Raw genomic sequence first — 25764 nt, 5'->3', positions numbered from 1 at the left:
ACGGGGTGACTCATAGTGGACGTAAATTAAGGCTAAGGATTGACAGTATCAAACATTCACCGTACTAATATAAAATACTTTTCGTAATATATGTACCTGATAAAAAATATTTGACCGCCAAAAAGCAAGGTGTACCACATACCGCGAATTGAAAACTATCTATTAAAACTAAAATTAGTAATTTCGACTCAATGGCATTTACACTTTCAAATTAATTTTCTCAAAATTGATCTTCAACAAGACACACGAGATTAAATATTATCTGTGCAGTCATTAACGGCATAAAAAGCGGAAAACATTAGCTAAAATTTTCACAGGAATTGCAAGGAATTCATCGACAACACTTACCGCAACACTTGCGCAAACGTAAACAGTCGCTGAAAAGATCTCCTCATAATACACTACAGCAAATTTGAAAGTTTGTGATTCACATTGATTTCAAGGTTACGTAAACTAGAAATTAATAATTTTCTCGATTATTTCGAAAATAAAATTTTACCAGCGACCATACGCTGGAATATTTAAAATTCGAATTTAAAGCACATACATAATATGAAGGCATGATAGGTAAATTACAAAAATGTTCAATAAAATGGGGCGGAGACGAAAGGAAGATAAACAGGTATCTGCGCTTTTTCTGCCAGTCTGGTAACAAAAAAATTACTGATAGACGTCGTAGTAGCTCGCATTGATAGTAATTTGCTTTTCAGATTGAAAAATACAGAAAAAAATTATCGAGTATCAAATATTAGCATGATTAAAGAAGACCCGAAGTACTACATTAATATTTCTAAAAATTCATAATTTATTTTTTCCCACACGATTTACTGATTGACTGCCATGAATTAATGAGGAGGATATTAACTAACGTAAACGACACAAGAGATAAGGGCCAATGGGGGAATACGTAAAAGCGGGTAGAAGGTTGGCAAAATAAATTCGGCAGTGATAGATTTTTGTGACTATTCCCATAAATGTCAACGCTTTCTTTGTGTGCAGTAAGATAAGCAACCATTGCAAAAAAAAGACTACATGAGGTACATGGATGGGGAACTAGAGGACATAATAGGAAAATGTAGAGCACGAAATATCTTGCGTTAACGGGAGGCTTGGAAGCGGTAAAAGAGAGAGAAGGAGTGGTAATTGGCCGAGAGTGTACAAATGTAGAAATGCCTTGGTTTTAGAAATTCGTAAGAGGAAAAAAGCGAGGTATTTTCGATAATAAACATCAAACGGGGATTGCAAGAAAAGATTCAAAAAATGCTTTACCTCCAAATTGGAAGAACATTCACCCAAATGTTCATATCATACACCCAATAGGACACGGTGTGATAAATAAAAATATCAAAATTAAAATAGGCACTATTTCGCTCTTTATAATTTAGTAATTTTTGTATCCAAAATTAATAATAAAAAAATATTGTGATAACATTCTCGTATTTTTTTACGCTTGGGCATAAAAAGAAGCCATAGGTAACTTATAGAGTTGATTTCTTCCCATAAATGGGTGACGAAAATTTAGTGTGCGATAACAATCCTTTATCCTGCTGAGTTAATTGTTCTCGAAAAAAACTTCAAATGATATTCTTATCAGGAAAAGCGTGCATTTATACGTATTTTAGCTCAATATCTGAGAGTCACGGGAATAACTCCAGTCCGAAGTGGCATTGAATGAATCTTAAGTAAGTTAATTATGGAATATCAGGAGCTGGAAAAGATGAGGAAAGCTTGGAAAGTAAAATTAAAGGGACAGTATGGGCACTGACAGAGCATTACAATAAGCATGGAAGGAAGTAGCCTAAAAACCATATTGACACAGAAAATCGTGGAGAGAGAAACCAAGTATTTAAGAAGAAAATTAGAGCATTGGAGAGGAGTTCGAAAACTTTTGGCACACGGTGAGTAGAAGGCGAAGAAAAAATAATAAGTAATGGCATTGATGGGTATTAAGTAAAAGTAAATAAACTACCGATTTTAAGCAGACGTTTCGTCATAATACTATATAAAAGTTTGAACTCTGAAGTCGTCTCCATGAAAAGAAACATTCATCGATTGGCTTAAAAAGAAACACGAGAGAAAAAGTATCGTTTTCAAGAAAACACGAATTTGGCGAAGGAATGTTGGCGGCAAGGAGTGTGAGACGAAATGGATTAGCTTCAAAAGGGAAAATGAAGTGTCATATGCCAAGGTTAAATTTTTATCAGGAGATAAGAAAGGTAAAATAGCACGTAAAGCTAAGGACAACGAGAAGATACAAGTTGACCAGGAATAGGTTAAGAGTTAGTGGAAAGTGAACCCTGGTGTTCACGAAATACGTAGAAATACAATGAAAACAAGTGTATTGCGTTCTGTTGAGAACACGAGTAGCAAAATTAGGCATAGGATACATAAAACTACGGCCTGTAGAACGATAAAATTACTCCAGCAGAAAAAGATAAGAAGGTAATATATTTTACTGGCAAACGAGGCCGGAAAAAGCCGGAAAGACCTCATTTCGGAAAATAGGAGAAGTGACATCCTTGTCTCACGCCGAATTAGGGTAAGACAAGGCTGTCCGCTATCGCTGTTGCTGTCTTACGCGCATACTCACAATCAGGACATGATAGGGGAGACATAAGAAGAGACAGAAGTCGCAATCTAGCGGATGGACGGAGCCAAGGTCAGAACCTGACATTTGCGAAGCATAAGCGGTGAATTTTTCTCTTACCCAATCAAGGATCATTTGCAAGCATTTTTGGATACATTAAAACGCCTAACTCGAAATATACTACATTAAGGAGGCATCTCCTCTTTAAAATAAATCAATGCCTTACCAGATAAAATTTTCAAAATATTCTCTTTTCATTATAAATTATCGGCTGTCATTGGAAAATATTGGGATTAGCGCACGGTATTGAGACGCCCTAGTGATCGCCCCTGTGTTGAGAGTGTTTGAGGGACTCAGGACACGGTCGCTAGGAAATCCAACGTTAAAGGCAATTTAATAATCAGCCGACTGAAAGGCATCGGCCGAAAATGAAGGCTAACAAAATCCCTACGAGAAACGAAGGGAAAATTTCAATTTCCATTTATATTACAAAATGAAATCTACCAATTGCGATTCAACGACTAACGCCTCAAAATTATGCTTAAAAAGAAATATTTTCAAGCGTAACTCATTGATTGGACTGCATGAGCGCAGATAGCACAGAAGGGAACAAACTGCAATTCCTAAAAGGACCAGGGGGCGGGAAAAAATGAATCCGTGAATCAAAACAGCGTTGAGGAGTTGAGGTCCTTTTCATGCGTATACCACGAGAAATAATGCTAGGGAAAGATAAAAAGAAATATACGATTAAAAAATCACATAACGCCTGTTTTTCGACTGATGGCCTCTCGTAATCTTTCTGCTACAGATAGGAAAATAAATCTCGTCATCATTCCCAGAAACTACGACGCTCTACGCATTTATTTTCAAATTTAAAAATAACCCAGTAGAGCTAGGACGTCCTGTAAGTGGCGCAACAACGAATCCGCCCAACACAGAACAAAACAGCAAAATGAGCACCGTATTTAAGTCGTGCACAAAGATGGATAGTATAAATATTTTGTCAAATTGGACTCTCAAAATTTTCTAATTTTAACAGTATTCAAAACATGGCGATTAGTCTCACGTCAGGTGTCGAGGCGCCTCCAAAAGAAAAAATGAACACATTTCATGACACAAGATAAATGATTTGTGTCAAGGGTAAATAGGCATGCATAATGACAGAAAACATCATCAAATATGACAGATTATTACTCGCAAAATATACTTCATATAGTTTCATTAAACCAATAGTGGGCAAGAAAAATACCCATCACCAACCCTAACTCATATTCAACACTTGCCTAGCAGTAAAGGCTAGTTACCAGCAATTACGGTCATTTAAATAACCCCTGCCCTTGGGCTACAACCAAATTAGTACATTCTTTTAGACCAATCTCATCATCCACTTAATATGATAATTGCAAAAAATACGAATTATTAAATCTAGGGTCACTTATTTTAGACTGGCTGAAACATCGCAAGGTGCTCTTACATTTCGCTTCCTTTTCACACAGTAAACGGACAGTCCAATCGATCTCCTCCGAGGATGACATATTTACGCTCGAGGGTCACAACCCCATCAAGCTAAATTCTGGGGTCAAAATGACGCGACCTCCACGGGTGGCCACTGATGTTAGCCCGAGCAAATCCCATGGGATGATGACCCATCACAATATAACTGCGCAGGACCTCGTCCTCATTCCCGCTGCAGCAACGAGCAAGCTCTCAAGTGACACAACTCCATCGTAGATTATCAAAGAACGCGGATGTATCCAAACACCAAAATAAGACCACATGATCACTCATACGCACAAACACATCTCACTATAATCGAATATTAAATAAATAGACAGTGGAATTATTCGAAATGGATTAAAAAGACGACATGCGGTTTAAGTATGCCCCAACACGACGCGCATTTAAAAAAAAAATATTTTTGAACTATAAAACCTTCAACGGTATGTGATCACATATATTAACAGCTAGTACCAACACAACTTAAATCCTGCTCGGTGTTAGAATATCCGACATCAATGATTTTATCCGAAGCAGTTAGAGCCACGAAAACTTAGCGACTGAACGTGGAATGCGGGGAAGAATAATTCATGATAAGGACTTCCAAATTTAGCCTTCGCTGTGCGCCTGCTTTTTCGATTGCATTGTGGCGTTATGAAGTTATAATTTCATGGCATAATTACGGCACTTTTGAGTATTTACGGGTAAATGTACGTGAAAAGGAAGAATATAAGGTGAAGCGCAAAAATAATATTTCACGTTGGGACTGGGTGCGATTCACGGATCCCAGGGACCGACAAAAAGGTACAAATTCGTATCCCATAATATTTCCCGTGAAAAGCTGCCCGTAGGTGAATAGTGTTATGAACGTGCGCTTAAAACAATAATCGCTCGAACTTCCTCGTTACATTGCCTCAATCGGTAATGCTAAATAAATTCGACTATAGCCACAAGCATATATTAAAACCACTTGATGCAAACCATCGCCATCACGTGACCGAGGGAAACATGGTTCAACAAAAAATTAATAAAGCACAGGACAATATCAAGCCTGCGATGATATTTAATCCTGGGGAAATTCTATAACAAGCAAAGGTCAATCGTGCCGCGGGATTTATGAAATACTCGGAGATGCGTCCGCAAAAATATGCTTTGTAAATAAAAAAAAACCTGGAGAAAGGCTTCGGCGTACTAAGTGGCACTTCATCATAGGACGAAGAAAAGCCTTCCTTAACCCAGAAGTAACAAGTTAAAATTCTTATCAGCAGGAGATGATGAATTTTATTTTGGACAGATTTTCATTGATTTCGGCGTAAAGACATTATACAGAGGCATTAATCGAACTGTGCGGACCATCGAGAGAAGATAACTTTCTCCACAACACATAGATGAACCTCGACGCTCAAGTTTTAACGACGCATAATAACGAATTGAAAAATAAAAAGTACGCGCATTACCTCTCGTGGGCTCTACTTGCGCTCCAATCAAATATTGAGTACCATTCTCGCAGAAAAAGGGCTTAGATCACCATCGCTGATCTCACAACCCTCTATCTCGACGAGAAGAAGGCGAATAACGAGTGAACAAGCACAAAATTGCAAATGGTCGATATAAAACACGAGATTGGTTTACATAATCACCTAAGTCGGCAGCGAAAAACACGCCTAGCATTAAGAAATAACATTAAGAAAGAAGGCGGACAAAACTCCATGAAAATACGCTACGCAAAGAAAGCGGGGGAATTTCAAACCTCTACGAAATGTTTTAAGTTACAGACCCACGAGAACATACACCAAATGAAAACCCCCAAAATGATTTTGGCTTCGCCCTTATAAATCCGTGTACGAAATCCATGTACAATTACAGTCAAAATACTGACCCTGTGGACTAAAACAAAAACTAAGTTACGAAAAACTTGGAGCGAAACGGACCCAAAGAATTTTGGAAACGTTGGTTCTAATAGGGGCACTCAGTAGAGCGGAAAGAAGGCTAAAAATATTTGAGTCCCCTAGCTTAAAGACGCTTTCACCAACGTATCACCGGATTCCTCACGGTTACCCTCCACGCCGAGATTTCTTGGAATTTCCAATTTGTTGCCCACAGGCTTCACTTTAAGTAGCCTTCTACCCATCTGCGAACGTGATCGATTCGAGGAAAGCGGTCAGGCAGAGGTCCTGTAGGCTCTCTTTCCACGCCATTGTGGCCTTATCAAAGCACTGTTATCACAAAAAAGCCCCAAACGTGAAGCACGAAGTTTTTCACTTTGGGAAATTGGCAAATGTTTTGTTTTGGCTAATCCTTTAAGTACAGCAATCTATAATTTAAAAATTGGACAAGAGTAGCATGAAGCAACTGCTGGAATTTCCACGAGGAGTGACTGAAAATCCTAAGACATAATTCCCCAATATTTGTGAATGATTATGGATTAATTGAACTTGCAAGTCAAATCACTTAATTGGAGCATTAAAGTAAGTCACATAACCGTTCCACGGCCAAAAATAGCCTGTACAATCATCACTCATTGTACATGGCTCATTCAACCTAAATTCAACAAAACGCAATTAACCCTCTAAAAATTATGATGATCGATAATTACAGCAACGTCCTCCAACATTTTCATTTCAACACTGGTCGCCAGATGCAAACTTTTCATAGATGTATTTCGACGAATAATTTAGTGAGTGCTTTATGATGGAATCATTTTGTAGGTGTTTGATTTAAGCTTTCTTACGCTTCAGTTTTCTCCCGGTTTATTCTTTAGCCCAATTGACTATTTAATGCTGAATAATTTAATGGGTTATATCACTGAATAACTGAGACCAGTTCAGGAAGGTTGGTATTTAATTTGGTCCATTATAATTGGGCAAAGGGTCAATCTTCATCTGTAATATGGCCTCCACCTCCATGTTAAATGCCACTCAATAAATGGATACTGTAGACTAGATAAAGCATCATGGTGACAAAATTCAAGCTGCTTTCTGCTGTTCAACCAGCATTAAAGTTGATGTCGCGTACATTGAAGCATTTATTGAATCCACATTTAAGACAATCTGCAGTTCAAGAGGCAATAAAAGAATAAGAGGCCAGGAGTCGTTCCCTAATGAGGGATAATGAACAAAATTGGTTTCTTATGTTCACAAAATTGCATACTTGATTAACTACAAAGCAAAACGACCAATGTGTGGTCAGTTTAAATGGCTAAATATAAAAATTAACTGTAAAAACCTGTAATTTAAGGTAGCCATTATAACCAGAATCTACAACAGCAATCCTTACACGCTCATGCCCCATTAGTGGAATGGTACATTAATCGATACTAAATAATCTCTCATTCATTGTGTACATCATTTTTCAAACACATGCCATATGCAAATAAAATTATGCTGAAATTTGAAAAGATGGTAACATTAAAAAAAACAACTTCATTCACCAAGTAAACTAAATTTACTTTACTTCAAAATATAAGTAAAATAAAATTTTCAACACTGCCTTTGATTTTTGTAAAACTGAAAAAAGCTGCTATGGTGAGCTGCAAAATCAAAAAATGATATATGTATCTGCAAGACGCAGCCATCCCCCAATTTGTGTACATAATAATTTATTTTTTATACTAATTTTTCTCCTTAATATGGTAGTTTCCTTCATCAAAGAAAACGAAAGGCATTGATTGCGATTCCTTACCCACCATTAGTGTATTCATAATATACAAATTATTTGGTTTTAGAAATACCGGTTTAGACGAATGGCAAGGGTCAATTTTTATCCTCATTTGAAAAAGGCAAGATTGGCGCCCATGCGATAACACTCCAAGTGACGTCATAGGGACCTAGTTTCTATACGAGTAGATAGGATAAGTTTAAAGTATACCGGGACTAGCCGCGGTGATAACTTTTACGGGAGTCACCCGCAATGCACAATCGTGCGAAAGATGCACAGAGAAAAAATCATTCGCCTTCACCGGGATTCGAACCCGGATCCCCCGATTTCCGGTCGAGTGCTTTAGCCAGTTAAGCTACCGAGGCGTCATTCTTCCCTGTGGATATTTTCTGACACTACCGGACAACGCCTCGGTAGCTTAACTAGCTAAAGCACTCGACCGGAAATCGGGGGATCCGGGTTCGAATCCTGGTCAAGGGGAATGATTTTTTCTCTGTGGATCTTTCGCACAAGTAGATAGGAGTTTTACATTGCCTGAGGTTACCAATGCATGCATGAGGCACAGAGCTCAGGGAAACATGTCTTAATAATCACCTATTAAAACTGGCTAAGGTCATAAAGTTTTCCTCGTTTGATAAGGTATTAATAATCCTTATTTAAGCCAGGCACTACTTGCTAGCAGGGTACTCTGCTACCTGCTACCATCCTATGTTGTATCAGCACTCAAAGCCTCGCCCCAAGGTCACCTCACTTGCGGCAGTGGGAACCATAAAGATGTCACATGGGGTTTTCCCGGCATTCATACTTACCCGTCGCATTTTCGCATGCTTGAAATTTTCCACTTTTCATTTAATCGCGAAAAATAGATATCGTCATTTAAAAATCTAAAAGCGTGAAATACGTACTCCAGGAGTAATAATCTTTCGATTTAGGCAATAAAAAAATAATAGGAAACCACCCTATTACTAGTTTAAAATTAAATTCAATAATTAAAACTTATTAATTAGACTAAAAAATTCCCATTGTCAGGAAATAGAATGCCTTATGCCTATGGCATAGCAAGGGCAGATGCCCAGAAGGTCCCGACCCCCAACCCAAAATATAAAAACACAATTACTTTGCTTCATAAAAGAAAACAAAATATTGAAAAATCATGAATTTACAAAAGATTTCTAAGAAAAATAAAGTTATTTCGGGACAAGTAAGTCATCCATTATAATTCTTGATGTCATCCATTTCCTCTTCAAGTAAATTTACGGACATATTTTGCATAAACTGATCACCTATTCATTCCTTCCTTTACATTCATTTTCCTTAAATTCTAGCAGAGGCGATTCTAACAAGAATTTTCCACCAACAGAAATTTTTTAATGCATTATAAATTTTGTAAACAAGCAAACCTCTTTGCTCCAACAACTTTTGAACAATCAAAATTCTGAGTTGTCACGCAAAATCTGACTTTTATAGTTTTCAACGTAATCAGTGATTCAGGGATTGTTTCTCTGATGCAGCCTTCTGGGCACACCACACGATTGCTTGTTTTAACTTGGTGTGCCCAGATATTATTATATATCTATATACTATAAAGCCCAGTTATGACCACTTACTCATAATACAAATGTTTGAGGTGAACGAGACGAGATACGACAAAAAGTCTTATGAAGATCCCCTCTAAAATTGTCTGAAACCCCAGGAAAAATTATGAAAACAATAAATTTCCGATTATTTATCTGTCTATTCAATGAAAATTGAGAATGGAGATTAGTTCAAAAAATGGCCATCAAAATCCAATGGTGGCGCAGCAATCATACAATCAAACAATCATAGCAACATATAACAAGTGTACATAATGCAGTTCCATCATTCGCGATCATGATAAATAAACTTTCGATAAAATTCGTCATACTAGCCCCAATTCATGCGAAGGATCTCCACTTTGCGCATTTTCACTAGATATTGATATTCAGTTCCTACGCAATTCTATTGTGTGTATCATCCTCTACTAAGATTACAAAGGTAAACCGATTAGCCTGGTCGACAATCTGATATTACGTCTGGTATTACCCGTGTTCAATACTCTATGCAGACACATTTCTTCTCCGATTTTTTTTTTGTATTTATTTCAAGAAAACCTACATTTAAATATGTACTAATTTTATGATTTTCAAGCAGAAAAATGGTTTTCTAGGTGGAAAATCTTTCATCGGCTCACACTTTATGAGGTTAATTATTCGTTTGATCTTAGTTGTTTTATCAAACTAATGGGTGCCATGTTGATAGTATTTATCGAACTACATTTATCAAACGTGTTTGGTATAAGTAACAGAAATATTTAATGCTCCATATAAATCCAAATGCGATGAGTTTGATTAGAAACTGGCATTTTAAACGTACTTTTTGCAGTGTTTACTCGCTTCATGTAGTGCTTTATCAATTAAAATGTAGTTAACTGCAGTTATTGTATTTCTTAAAGTCATTATGTTAAGATATTAAGTATCAATTGAGTATTACAGTGGAATATGCTCTCAAGGTTTTTTTTCTTTGAATGGAATAACAAAGAGACTCTGTCTGACTCGTAGAAATTTATTTTATTTTTTAAGTCCCTCAGAAAAATGTTTCTCTTGTATAAAAATTTATTTTCATATTGTAACCTACGTACCATACGCTCGGTTTACTTGAAAGAGGAAATATTGCTCATATCTAATCTAGCGAACTGAAAAGTAAACGACCCTCAAGTAACAAATGGCAGACAAAAAGTATATGACCTAATATAGTGGCAATAACAGGCCGCAGGCCTTTTGTAGGGGGGTCTGGGGGGACAGAGCACCCCCAACGCACAAAAGCGAGTATAATAAAGTTACAGAAATAGCGATGGTATAAGGGACTAAAGGAATGACTGTATGATTCAGAAAATGATGGGTCGAAAGATGGGTCATTTGGTTGGTGAAAACCCATCGCTCTATGGGATGGAAAAAATGATCATGTGATTCAGGCTTTACCGACCAAGCAGCTATTTTCTTGAAGGCAAAGTTTCCCTGCCATAGGAAATTTAACAATGCAAATAGAGCAGTCTAAATTGAAGACACGGCCTTATCTCACATTTTCCAAAATAATGACAATGACGCAACAATAGAAGGACATTGCTATACACTAATAAAGAAATGGTTATGATGCTTGAAATACTCCTCTCGTGAGCTGATACAACAATAGAATATTATGCTGGACATTTGCTGCGGTGACACTTTCAAACTGAACAGCAAATCAAGAGCACTAAGTCAATAAGAAAATGAGGATGTATTGTCATCTGTACATGATGCCACACTAAAATATAAGAGTTATGATAGATTTTACACAAACAGTCCCATGATAGCTCAAGTCAAAAGCTGACTTAATGCCGAAACCAGGTCTTAGGAGAGAAAGAACACTTGAACTTAATGGATAGGAAGGATGAGTAATAACTTTCCATTAAGTCTTCCTCTCCATTAAGTCAACGGTGCACGATGCCAAAGTTATTGGCACTTCACAATTACCAAACAACTGAGATATTGATGGATGATTATGTGCCCGAGCTGGAGGCTAATCAAAATTATGGTAAATAAAAACTACTACTCACCTCAGCCCAGAAGCAAACAATAAGAGATGATCCACTAAGGAGAAGAGGGTAGTACGCACTCAAAAGACTACTCGACCAGCCTTCCATAAACGCCGCCTTAAATATATAACAATGCAAAGGGTTTACAAAGAACATAATTTACAAACTACGATACAAAATACAAAACTTGCACTTACTGGGGATGTGAAGTACGCTCCTCTAATGACAGCAGCCAGAAACACAATAAAATACAGAACTTTTTGAGTTGTTACACGACATGCCCGTGTAAAAGATGGAGCTTTCATCCGTTGGAATTCTGCAGCAATGCACATCACCAGCTGCACCAAACAAATAAATGCCACAAGAAAGAAAACGGTGGCAAATGCTACAAAATAGCTCATGTTTGGAGAGTGGCATTCTTCTCCATCAAATTGTATCTGAAATACATGGAAGAAGTTATTTATGAACTAAATGATACACTAACGACAATATAAAATTAATTAAAAGAATAAAGTAGTAATAAAACATATATTACGCAGCAAATTAAAAGGTTTTTCAACTATTATAGCATCTCAATAGTAATCTATAAAATTTCTTAAACCCAAAACAACCTACGGAAATACCACGACCAAGTCCACTTGAAAAGAGAACGGATGCCTGTCACAAAATAGAATTTTTAACTAGCAAGAGGAGTTGTTGAAATAAATGTACATGTCCGCGATACGCATCTCCATTGACTAGGCATTTCTTCGATTACACTGACTAACTACGTTTCCCAACATCGTATTCATCCCACGCTGAAATATTGCATGGTTAAGAGCCCTGCAGAAAGTGTGTTTAACGGTAGAACAAAAATAATGTGAAACGAAGGAAAAAACTCACTTCACAGAGACAAGTCCCGTTGTGGCATTCTCCATGGCCCGAACAATTTTCTGCACAAGTTCCATTCCATCCCATTATTCCGTACTTCATCAGCAGCGAGATAGGATTTTGAGTGGACAGCTTCATCAAATGCTCCATGCTCTCACTCATGGGTTCCCAGGAACTGTAACATGATTGACTTTCATTGTTCAATACATAAATTTTAGGCAAGCATCCATTAACTATACGAAATACTACATCATTCATACGGAGCTGAAAAGAGCAACAATTGCTTCAACACCAAGGTCAAAACAACATGGGTGATGTCTAGTATGTCTACGGAATACAAAAACAAAATAACGAAATATTCGTTCACACTGCACGGCTTCAAGGAAAAATGGCAATTAATAACTATAAAATGGGTACGTATGAAAATCTTGCTCAACTAAATGGATAGAACACGGATATCAGAATTTGACAGGTGAGACCAAAATGACATTATAACATGTAGAATAAACCTACGGAAAATTTTCCGCAAAATATGAAATAAAATCACATTTCATTCTTATGACATAGCTGTCAAACATCCCAATTAATATCAGAAGTAACAACTAAACCCATAGTGAATTCGATGCCATGAATGTTTACAATCACGGTTATCTATCATAAGTGATCGAATTTTGGTTAACTAGTGCCCGAGTCCTTTCTATTGGTAGTACCGATAATTTTAGTGAACTGGTAACATACAACTCAGCACAGAACTAGGAGAGAAAGGATTATAAGCATTTTAATCACAAACAGAAACTGCAGATGAAGACCTTGTCTGCTACCCAAAGCTTTTCAGCGCTACTTCAATGAGGAGGTAAGATTAAGTACGTACATGGGTTATTAAGCTCTCCAGAGCTTAATAGATCTTCATCCAAGGCCAAAATCAAAATACAACTAGCTGACACCAATATTCCCAAATCCTTCAACGAAAACCATATACACCATATCCACCATTATGTGCAATGGTGCAATTATCTTGCTTCGATATTCCTACGCAAGGTGTTTGACAGGGAAATAATCCTTAAGAGAAACTTAGATTGTTTCAATCTCAAACAACTTCGAGATGCTCTGAAATTTTTAACGTATAGAAAAGAATTTTTAATTAAATAAATCGAAGTATTTAACAATATGAACCGATTAATTCAATAAAGAGGCTATCAGCTGTAGTGAGTCCCTGAACTGCTGTTTCCGGGAAGCAACTGAGGCAACCAATCTTTGGAGGCAACTCAACGCCTCAGCAATAGGTTGCCGATGACGAGCGAAGCAACTTATTTACTCAGGAAATGACTGTGACTAGTTCGATCGAAATGCGTAGCCGAGAGGGATTTTTCGCCCCAATGATTGTTTTCTTCTGTGTAATGTAAAGTAATCAATGTAATTGATCCATCATGTGGCCTTCGTGAAGGGTTTTGTATCCATTAATGAATTCTACGGTCCATTGCTGGAAAGCGGAGTTATGGATTGCATTCAATTCTCTATTTTAGGGCCATAGACAATGAAATGATACCTCTTCCGCCTGCTCTTTTTTCACAGGGGTATACTGCTTTAAGCTTTATGTGATATTATCTGCCATTGCGCTAACCATGCTTGAAGTTTCGGGCGGCTGTTAAATATCTTCAATCGTAGGTGCATAGATATACTTCCTACGGTTTGTAATGATGATGGATCAGAATTTTTTAAGATTCATTCTTTGGCTTTTTATTTCAAATTTTAACTTCCGTATAACACTAAGGTGAAGAACCTATGATACCCTGGGCGCATGGTTAAAGCTCCCATTATTGCCTAATACTTACATATTTCGTATTTCATCTCATGTAATTGAAATCTTGTACAATTCAAACGCAACCCTCGCGACCAGGTGCCAAGCTCACCTGACCCCATGCATGGGTCAACTTACCCATGGGATGTAACAGGTCCCCGCCTGTGACTACTGGGTAGGACAACTGCGTCGTTGACTGCTTTCAATGATCTACCATTGGGTTTTCCTGTCTATATCTTGAGCTTAAACAGATGAGTCATCTAACTATCGCAACTGCTTAGAGCTCTCAAGAGAGTAGTTGGCACTTCCCTGTAGGTATGCTGCATAGTAGTTGTCCATTGTTGCTTATGTTCCTACACAAATGAAGAGTATTCCCTAGGGTTTCCCCTTAAAATGGCATTCAACGTAAATAATAGTCCAACCAGTGGTTCAGCGAGGGGGGTTTTGAGGGATAAAACCCCCCGAGAAATTTTAAATTTTAATCCATTTACATAATTGGATAAATATTTCTTATAGAGTAGTGTAAAGATTAGATCCCTCAGAAAATCATAAAACTCACCATTTATCTTAAAAATTATCTGGGGGAGGGCACCGCCACTTCCCGTGTTCCATTTCCCCCAGCTACCCCAGTATTAGCTGTGCCTAAAACATATCCCTCTAGCCTTAATTCATAGCTGCACACCTGAGGTGAACTACTAGGAACACTGCTTTGAGGGACTCTTGATATTCTAAGCAACTTTGACTCAGACTTCAGTTCAAAAGCTCAGCAAAGCATTTGTTCCTAGGACTGGATAAGGTGGAGATATTTTCCCTGTCCTCTGTTGGCTCCACCTTTGCCACGCATACGTATACTACATAAACAGGAGAATACCTGACAGGGTGTAATCTTGACCCATTTCCACCCAACCAAGCCATATGGCTACACTACCGTTCTGAGCATGTGAGACTCTTGAAGAAAACCTGCTCTCCTTTTTTTCTGTCAAATCGTCACAAATATATTTCTGAATCTTGAAATACCTTAATCAACTCATTTGTTCATTTTTGAATCTAGTAAAAATAAGCCCACTGATGGAAAAAGTCTGGTGCAAAACAGAAATTCAATATTGACGCCTACTGTCCGTAAATTACTATCAAGTATCATAATATAAAATGATTGAAGGGGATTAAGGTAATCCGGTAAGCAGCCTCACTTCAATAAATTACACAAAAGTAAGTTCGACCATGTTTATTACGATGGTAAGCTCTACGTCTCTCATGCGCGGATGTCCTTCTCCATTGTCTTTTCATCAGTGTCTCTCTCTTGTGGCACCTTCCTGGTGCTAGGTTCCACATACCCTGGCCTTGAATATGCAGCGAGCATATGGGATCCGATGCAGAAAGACTTAATCCGCGAACTGAATAAAATTCAAAGGAAGGCTGCGCGTTTCGTCAAAAACTGCTACGGGCGTACAGACAGTGTTACCCAGATGTTAAGCGAATTAGGCTGGGAGCCGTTGGAGAGTCGGAGGCTGCGAGTTAGGCTTAGATTGCTTGAACAATTGAGAATGGATATCTTTAAGAGCGACACAGAGAACATAATATTAGAGCCACACTATATTTCCAGGTCCAATAGAAGGATAAATTAAGAGAGATGTTTTGCCGAACGGATAGATATGCGAATTCGTTTTTCCCCCGAACCATAAAGGGCTTTAACAGACGCCAGTCCGAACCTCGTTAGATCCCTTTATTTTTTTTTTATAGCTGTTAACGGCTGGTGTCCTAACACCCCCTGAAATAAGCCTTTTAGGCGGCTTGCGGGGTATTATGTAGATGTAGATATAGATGAATGGTATTGCATAGATAATTTTAACTTACCTTCACCCGATAATATGCTTTCCCTGAATATTCATCCATTCTATCAAGGTCTTACGTAGAAAATGAACAACATTAGATTCAGACCTCGTTACCACCCAGTGTAGCAACATGGCAAAGGGTCCTTCTGAATGAACAAGTTGATGTATCACCAAAATATTTCATTGAATTACGAAAGACGACCATTGGAGCAACTAACCTAAATATCTCTACAATCGCAAGTAGAAAGTTTCCTGGGGGGATATGGGTTAAACAAATTGTACAAAATACAAGCTATTTTTTATTAAAAACAATAAAAATCATACAAAAATGAATTTACTATTTTATATGACATACTGTCAGGCCTTTGCTCTCAAAAAAAGAGACTAATATTTGCAGCTTCCCTCTGTATTTCCTCATTGTTATTAGAATTCAGCTCCAACAAGCCAATTACTTTAATCTGTAAGAAAAAAAATTATGATTAATATACAATCAGCTATAAAAATTTAAGAGATAATTTCTCAAGAATCTAATTGCTTTGCATCATCAATAAAACTCAATTAGCACTTTCTACCAACAAATATTTACACAGAGAAGAAAGCTAAAACAGAAAGTGAGCAAGAGGATAACTGGTGAATAATAGGCAATGGAAAGTGCTCACTTGTGCAAATTGTTACATGTACATACATTAATATCCTCTGTCTTAATTTATACAAAAAATTGTTATTTCCAACAAAAAACATCAAAATTACCATTCATTTTTCTCAGCCAGTACATCCATATTTAAAGAAAAAATAAATCAGTAATAAAGGAGTAATGACATTAAGTCCTCCATATGGCAGGTAAATATGTATCCATTTTTCATCGATAATTTAGTGTCTTGTAAAGCATCACAAGCAAGGAATTTGAGACTTAAGATAAAGGTGGGTGGTGAAAAACATCAGTTCAACTTTTTAGGCAGTACGTTAGAGAAAAACAGATACGGTAGTAAGGACATTTGGAAGAGAATTGCACTAGCAAAGGAGGCGTCCATGAACAGGAAGGAGCTTCTGAGAGGATCGTTATGTAAGAGTTTAAAGGAAAGGTTAGTGAAGAGTTTGATCTGGAGGGTAGCTTTCTACGGGGCTGGGAAGGGAAAAAAGGGAAGACACTTGAAAGTGCCACATCTAGTCCTGATTTCTAGAAAAACAAACTGAAAATTGGCAAGCCTTGTGTAGTACATATTTGCATTAACTTTTCCCCTCTTTGAGTTTTCATGAAAATTTGCATCTACATATGTCTAACAACCTGACCAGATCAGGAAGATCTCATTGTCGATAAAAGATATGTGATTGAAGCTTTCAAAATTTATAGCAATGGGAAATTTCAGTTTTTGCACTGTTGAGGCTGAGGTGATACCAAAACATAATGTGAGAACAAAATCTTTTGCTGTGAAAATCACCGTAGATGATGAGGATGAAAAAATAAAAGCTATTTTTCCAGACTGCTACATCTTACGGTATGCATGCATTCTTTAAACCTGTCAATTATTCAATACAAATCTGTCACATGATTGATGATTAAATTCGCATGTATTGCTATGAAAAAAATAAACTATATTAAGGAAAAATTTCTGAGAGAGACATAGGTTTTTAGAAAACTAAGACTAGTGTACTGGCACCACGTAATTTTTTTTTACTGATCTCTGACGTCACGCTAAGCAAACATAGCGATGGGTCGTTTGGAGCGCAAGTTTACTGCACGATTTTCAAAGCAAAATTTTATGAAGAATACGCAGGTAATAAAAGAACTGTTTTCACAGCGATTTTCAGTGTGAAGGATATTTTATTAATCCTGTAATCATCCATTTTCATCCATCCCCATCCATAATGTATTTATCTTTGTTATCTATTATGTATTAATTTCTTCATATCCAAACTTGAGCACATATAACTTCTCCTACTTAATTAAATACCAAGATGCAACAGGATATTTAATTTAAATGCCAGCGTGACATCAATACATAGTAAACTAGAGAGCATAAATTACAAAGCTAGGACAAAATTTTAACCCCTCATGAAGCTGAAGGGGTATAATCCAATCGGCACACAATCAACTAGCAAATTTCATAGCCTTCCCACTAAAAATGAGGAAAATATGCCAACATTCCAGCGAGACAAATTGATGACCAAGAAAAAGATGCTACAAAAATATACATATGCATGCATTTGTTAACCATTTATATGAGTATCCATTTCATTTTACTTACAGTTTGTTGTTTTCTATGAATTTCCCCTTGCTTTACATGAAGGTGTACAAGAAATTCAAGAAGAGTTATGTGCCAAATGCATGATGATAGATGGGCATCAGCAGTGGAGCCCCCTCGTTCCCCAAGGCTTTTAAATGCAGTATTATATCTACTTCTTCCAAAAACTGACAAAGCCTATAACATGGATAGTAAATACTAATCATCATTTAACTTGATAACAGATAAATAACTTGATAACTTAAAAACAGATAAATAGATTCAAATCTTGAAGATAAGGTTAAAAATCATTACATACTTCCTACTAACATATCAAAAATGTCCAAAATTTCTCCCCTCCACAAGTGGGGGAGAGAGGGGGAGAGGTAAGAGCCCTCTATGATCAACTTATCATTGGCAGCCCTCCACAAGACCAAACACCCTCGGCCTTCAAAAAGAATCTTAAAGGAGGAAAACCTTCACTGCCCCTGTGTCACTAAGACCACCAAGAAAAAATCCTATGCCTTCTGCATCCAGTATCCAAAGGTTAACCTTTCTGAGAATTTGGGTAGATAAAAAAAATATGTATTTGTATGAAGAGACTTTTTCCTGGTACTATTTCAATGGAGATATGTTCTTAAGCTTCTGTCTCAGTGATGTGCTATGATCCAGTTCATATGATCCATGTCACACACATTTCCAAGAAAGAGTTGTTCTCCATTTTCAGGGCTTATTCTGCTGACACAGCCATGAAAGGCTTCTTCTTTAACTCAAAATTGTTACTTTGTGGATATTATATTCAACAAAGAGTGGTCTTTCACCTGCTTTTGTGACGACATGGTCTAGTCCTCAGTAGGGTGGGCCGAAAAAAGGTTTTTTTCCTGATCAAATTTGCCCTATGCGGGAAAGTTGCGAAATGATATAAGGATCTCGCACACAAAATTTTTTTCAAATCGAATAATATTAACCACTGCCGCCCGAGCTCTAAAGTTTAAAATTTTGCGAAAAATCAGGCTGATTTTAGAATCAAACGGCTATGAAGACGAATTTTATGAAAATATGGGAGAATGGATAATATCAAAGAGTGGATACACGTTTATAGTTTATTAAAATGAAATTTGAAGTTTTTTTGACAAAATATATGGTTAAAAAATGTCTATGTATTAACAACAAAATTGGAGTATAGACCACCAGCACAACACAACTCATTTTTGCCAACATTTCTAAAACTCCATTTTGGGGGCTAAATTGCAGGTAAAATAATATTTATTTCGATTGAATTTCATTTCTTATCAAATAAGTCATCATATGGTAGTAAATAATCCCACAAAAAGTAATAATAAGGTAAATTATTTGAAATTAACTTCAATCATAATGACGAATAACGTACCTAAGAGTCAGAGTTGAGAATTTTTTTCCATAATGTCATCATGTGGGTTGCATAGATTCCATAAGACTTTTTTTGATGACCCATCCAAGTTCACCTTATAAGGCTTTCTTCTCTAGATTCAAGGAGCAACAGAAATAAAAGAACACCAAATGAAGTAGTATCCATATAATTTACTAAAGTTAAGAAATAGTATCCATATAATTTACTAAAGTTAAGAAATCCAAGAACTGATGGTGTTCTAGGCCATCCATCAGAGGCTTGCACGGAAATACAGGAATTTATACCATTTTGAATTGTTTTCATGGGGAAGGTGTGACAAGTTGTAGTTTTTACAATTTTCCTCAGAATCATTTTGGCACCCTTGGGTAAATGGTAAATCGAGCTTGGCTGACAAGCTGCCACAACATTTCTGCAACAGCTCTTGTGTTGTATAAGTTAGCACTGAAATTAGATTATTATGCAAAATACATGAGAGAAAATGATTATCCCAAGAAAAATACACCACCTCTATCAGAGCAAATACATATGAATCCATTCCCTGGATAGAAAACTTTTCACTCTCATAATCAGTAGCGCAACTATGGGGGGGGGATGATAGGATAGATCCACCCCCCCCCCCCCCAAAGCCTCAGAGAAGCAAAAAAAATACATAAAACTTTTGTTTTAGTTTTGGCATATAATCACTGCAATGCTTAAAGTTAAATTTTTAGTGCTAAAATGTGTCATTTTTCTAAAATTTCCACGTTGCCTGGGTCACGACCCCAAAGCATATTCCAAATCCCATCACCCCCAAAGCATATTCCTAATTATGCCACTACTAATAATAGGGTAGTTTCCTTCATCAAAGAAAACGAAAGGTATTGATTGCGATTCGTTACCCACCATTAGTGTATTCATAATATACAAATTATTTGGTTTTAGAAATCCCAGTTTAGACGAATGGCAATGGTAAATTTTAACCTCATTTGAAAAAGGCCCGATTGGTGCCCATGCGATGCCACTCCTCGTGACTGTTGTATCCAGGGTGGTAGCCCTGTCCCAAGGATAAGACATGTGAGGACGGGGCACGCCCGGCAGTTGTTGGCGGGACTACGCCATGCGTTGTATCGTGCATAGCCCAGAATTAAAAGTTTATTTCCTATTGGACTCTTGTGTTTTCCTGCAATAGAACAATTTGGCGACGAGGATGGGATATTTGGAGTCCGATACTGTCGTGGGTTATGTGTCGTGTGGTTGAGGCTTTACGTGAGTTTCGGGAAAAAAAAAACTGATCGGTCGACCGCGCCTGTGGTACGTGCCATTCTGTATCTTCACGGACCTATTGCCTAAATATGAGTATAGGAGTTTTTGATCAAAGTGTCGAGAGCATCTCGACCTACCTTCTGCGCCTAAACAGCTATATGAGGACATTACGTCCTCCTGTTGAGGATCTCGGCAAGAAGGATTTCTTAATTGGTCACATAGGAGGGGCAGCATTGGAGAAGCTAGCTGTGAATCTTCACCCTCTCACACCGGACCAGCTGACTTACGAACAATTAGTGGAGGAGCTTAAGACCATATTTACACCGGTGCGCTTCTTTCGTGCTGAGAGGCTGATCTTTCAACGTCGTGTTCGAGAACCCAATGAAAGTTTTTCGGAGTATGCCCTGGCGTTAAAGAAGTTGGCTGCCACCTGTGATTTTGGGAACAGTATGGAAGATAGATTAATTGACCAATTTCTGTATGGTCTTAATAGTGAAGAAATAACCACTAAATTGGCTGGCGAAAATGTTCCTTTTAAGAGATTCGTGGCCAAAGCGTGCTATATGGAAGGATCTGCGGAATACGCCAAAAGCACTGGGGATAGTCCTGCCTCAGTTTCGGTAATTAATAAGAGATCTCAACCTCACTGTAAGCCATTATCACCAAAGAACATTGTGAAATGTTTTAATTGTGGAGGGCCTCACTATGCTAACTCATGTGACAAGCCTTTGAAGTGTACCCATTGTGGCAAGGACGGGCATTCAGTGAAATTCTGCCGTCAAAAGAGTAAAGATAAGTTCAAAATGAAAAAGATGGTAAAATCCGTGCTAGAACAGACACCAGAGGAATCTAGTGACGAAGACTGCCACAGGTATGTGGGGTTGTTGCAGTTGCATCAAGTGCAGGGAACCCAACGAAATCGGCGCACGTTGACTGTTCAGATTAATGGTGCACCTGTAACTATGCAAATAGATTCGGCCGCAGATGCATCCTGTGTAGGAGAAGATATTTATAAGAAACATTTAAGCCACTTGAAGTTGACGCCCACCTCTAGGTTATACAATTGTTCCAGTGCCCCCTTATCATTACTCGGCGAATGTCAGGTTAATGTTATGTTTGAAGGAATTGAATATGTGTTACCTCTGGTTGTGCACAAAGGGAAGTTTCATTGCTTGATGGGTCTTCCGTGGCTAGAAGTGCTTCCTATAAATTGGTACAGTCTTTTTCCAAAGAAAGCTGTAAATGTGGTTGCCAATGGTAAAACTGTGTTAGAGGATCTTAAGAAAGAGTTCCCTTCTGTATTCTCTGGAAAGCCTGGGCTAATCAAGGGTTATGTCGCCCAGATTGTATTGAAACCAGATTCTGTACCAGTTTTTGTATCTCATAGACAAGTGCCTATTCCATTGCGAGACAAGGTAAGAAAAGAGTTGGAAAAAATGGTTGAACAAGGGATTTTGGAGCCCACGACCAACACACAGTGGGGTACTCCAATTGTAGTGGTCCCGAAATCCAATGGCGAGGTGAGAATCTGTGGGGATTACAGTTGTTCAGTAAACCGTTGTCTGAGTATGGATCATTACCCACTACCACTGATAGACGATTTGTCTTTACTAAAAGGTGAGTGTTTCTGTAAAATTGATCTTTCTCAGGCATATCTACAGTTAGCCGTTGGTAAAGAATCACAATCTATATTAACTTTGAGCACCCATGTAGGTTGTTTTAAAGTAAAGAGAATGCTGTATGGGATAGCTTCTGCGCCCGCTATTTTCCAGCAAACCGTTGAAAAAATCTTACAGGGTATTCCTAACTTATTTGTGTATCTTGATGATATTCTTATTTATGCTGAAAATTGGTGTGACTGTTCCTCTGTTTTAAAACAGGTATTAGGGCGATTGGCCCAACATAACATTGTCATTAACGTACCTAAGTGTGAATTTTTTGTTAACAGAGTCATATTTTTAGGTCATGTGCTAGATTCTCATGGGTTACATGTTGAAGAATCTAAGGTTAAGGCTATTGTGAATATGGGTGCGCCTTCAAATGTGTCTGAGTTGAGTAGTTTCCTAGGAGCTGTCAAATTCTATTATAAATTCCTCCCAGATGCATCTACTTTTATGGAACCCTTAAATAAACTATTGAAGAAAGATTTCCCTTGGTCTTGGGGTAAAGAACAAAAGGAAGCCTTTGCAAAATGTAAGACAGCCCTTAGTAGTAGCCAGGTACTTATTCCTTATTCCCTTAAGTTACCTATTAGACTAACTTGTGATGCCTCTCAAGTTGGGGCTGGGGCAGTTCTATCTCACATTCTCCCTTCAGGGGAAGAGCGCCCAGTGGGCTTTGCCTCAAAAACTTTTACCTCCACCGAACGCAATTATGCTCAAGTGGAGAGAGAGGCTGCAGCAGTAATTTTTGGTGTCACCCATTTTAACAAATTTCTTTGGGGGAGAGAATTTGAACTGGTTACTGACCACAGTTCTCTCACAATAATTTTTGGGTCAAAGACTGGTGTCAAGCCCCTCGCTGCTGCACGTCTTCAGCGTTGGGCAGTATTACTGCATGGCTACAGATTTAAGATTGTGTATAAAAAAGGGATAAATATCCCTCATGCTGATGTTTTAAGCAGACTTCCATTGGCAGATGATACACCAGTGGAGTCTCCTGAAAATGTAATATGTTTAGTTAAGACATTAGGTGTACCTTTGAATGCCCAGTCGATTGTGCTAGCCACAGAAAAAGATCCTGATTTATTAAAAGTACGGATGTACATCCAGCATGGCTGGCCCTCTAAATGTGATGATCTGCGGTTACAACCTTACTTTAAGAGACAGTTAGAACTCTCTATTAATAACCAGTGTGTCACCTATGGTTCGAAAGTTTGTATCCCAAAAGCTCTACAACGTGATGTCTTAAATTTGTTGCATGATCAACACCCAGGAATGAGTAAAATGAAAGCACTTGCTCGTGGTTATGTCTATTGGCCCACTCTTGACCAGGACATTGAAATTATGGTAGCTTCTTGTGAGCCATGTCAACAGGTCCAAAACTCACTTCCTCAAATACCATTTTCTCCTTGGGCATGGCCAAAATCTAAGTGGGAGAGAGTTCATGCCGACTTTTGTTATGTAGAAAATAAGACATTGCTTATTGTGGTAGATGCTTATTCTAAGTGGCCAATTGTTGCAATTATGAAGGAAACAAGTTCTTCTGCAGTAATTGAAAAACTTGAGTCCATGACAGCTGCATATGGGTTGTTTAAAGTGTTTGTCTCCGATAATGGCCCACCTTTTCAGTCCCAAGAAATTAGTGAGTTTCTTACTAGTATGGGTGCCAAACATCTGTTTTCTCCCCCATACTTACCAAGAGCAAATGGTCAGGCAGAGAAAACTGTGCAGCATGTAAAACAGGCTCTAAAGAAATCGGTGCTTGATAAATCATGTGAAGTATTGTCCTTGCAGCGTAGGATTAACAAATTCCTAATGGCTTATCGTACGACGCCACACACTGTAACTAAGATAGAACCTGCAGAGTTATTCCTGGGGAGGAAGCTTAGAACAAAGTTGTCCCTATTAAATCCAATGAGCATTGTGGAAGACCGGGTGACTTCCTGTAATGAGAAGGTGGCCTCCAAACATAGCACTAAATTACCGGAATTGAAAGAGGGTGATACGGTGTGGACACAGGGTGTTAAACACAATGTAAAACAATGGAAACCTGCGACAATAGTAAAGCAAGTGAGTGCCAAGTCCTTTGATGTCTTGTGTGATGGGAAACTAAAAAAAAATGTCTCCCTTCAATTCCTTCGTCCAAGAATTGTGTCCTGTGAAGATAAGAGAAATGAGTTTACCCCACCTGCTAATGTCAATACCGAGGAGGTTGCTAAAATCCCACTTCCCCAAAATGATATTTCCGAGTCAGACAGTCCAGGATCTGCTACCCATGAGAATACTCATGAACCCTTGCCTAGAAGCCCTGTATTGGCTAAGCCTTGTTCTACTCCCTTGAGTCGCCCATCACGAAAAAGGCAGCCACCAAAATATTTGAATGATTTTCTTATGTAATGTATCTTATGTTTTCATGTATTTAATTTTCATGTTTGTAAAGGGTTATTTTAGTGGAGGGGAGTTGTTGTATCCAGGGTGGTAGCCCTGTCCCAAGGATAAGACATGTGAGGACGGGGCACGCCCGGCAGTTGTTGGCGGGACTACGCCATGCGTTGTATCGTGCATAGCCCAGAATTAAAAGTTTATTTCCTATTGGACTCTTGTGTTTTCCTGCAATAGAACAGTGACATCACAGGGACATAGTTTCTATACGAGTAGATAGGAGTTTTACATCGTCTGAGGTTATCAACGCATGCGCATGAGGCACATAGCGCAGGGAAACATGTCTTAATAATCACCTATTAAAACTGCCTATGATCAGAAAGTTTCCTTCATTTGATAAGGTACCTATTAATAATCCTTATTTAAGCCAGGCACTACCTGCTAGCAGGGTACTCTGCTACCTGCAACCATCCTATGCTGTATCAGCACTCAAAGCCTCGCCCCAAGGTCACCTCACTTGCGGCAGTGGGAACCATAAAGACGTCAAATGGGGTTTTCCCGGCATTCATACTTAGCTGTCGCATTTTCGCCTTCTTGAAAATTTTCACTTTTCATTTAATTTCAAAAAATAGATATCGTCAATAAAAAATCTAACAGTGTGAAATTCGTACTCCAAGAGTAATAATCTTTCTATTTAGGCAATGAAAAAATAATAGGAAACCACCCTTTGACTCAACCACCATGAAAATTAAGAGAAAAGTTGAGCCCTTGAAATTATGACAATAAATATATTGTGACGGAACACTCCCGTGAGCCATGCACCGTCGAACTGAGATTATTATCCGAGTTCTTAATTTTTCGTAGGTTCTGGGGCTCGCGGTCAAGATGGGAACTCGCGGCATTAAACGCAATGGCACAGCAAGGGGATGAATGACCTCGTACACAGCGAATGACTGTCATACAAAAATTTATTCAGAGAAAAATAAACGAACACTTCTGTCCTTAAACGCTAATGAGGGATGGAATAGTGATGC

The 25764-nt window shown here is 38.1% G+C and overlaps 1 protein-coding gene and 1 long non-coding RNA gene across 3 annotated transcripts in view; both read right to left on the bottom strand.

Annotated features, from left to right (window-relative positions):
• The window catches only part of LOC124155756, a 43233-nt gene extending 29815 nt beyond the window's left edge, over positions 1-13418 (bottom strand). The window contains exons 1-4 of one of the 2 annotated variants that reach the window (XM_046529842.1): positions 13075-13418; positions 12216-12378; positions 11531-11770; positions 11355-11450 (exon numbers count right to left, since the gene is read on the bottom strand). In XM_046529842.1, coding sequence (XP_046385798.1) covers positions 11355-11450; positions 11531-11770; positions 12216-12365 — 486 coding nt within the window. In that variant the 5' untranslated portion in view covers positions 12366-12378; positions 13075-13418. The remainder of the gene's footprint in view (positions 1-11354; positions 11451-11530; positions 11771-12215; positions 12379-13074) is intronic. The other variant, XM_046529841.1, reaches the window with a different exon arrangement.
• Positions 13419-16119: 2701 nt separating this feature from the next.
• On the bottom strand, positions 16120-20030 carry LOC124155009. The gene is made up of 3 exons (XR_006864091.1): positions 19446-20030; positions 18080-18253; positions 16120-16291 (listed from the first exon to the last, which is right to left on the bottom strand). It is a non-coding gene; the product is annotated as an uncharacterized LOC124155009 (long non-coding RNA).
• Positions 20031-25764: the final 5734 nt, after the last annotated feature.

Source organism: Ischnura elegans, chromosome 3 (assembly GCF_921293095.1).
Source record: "Ischnura elegans chromosome 3, ioIscEleg1.1, whole genome shotgun sequence".
NCBI classification, from domain to species: domain Eukaryota; kingdom Metazoa; phylum Arthropoda; class Insecta; order Odonata; family Coenagrionidae; genus Ischnura; species Ischnura elegans.
This window is presented reverse-complemented; position numbering and strand designations above follow the sequence as displayed.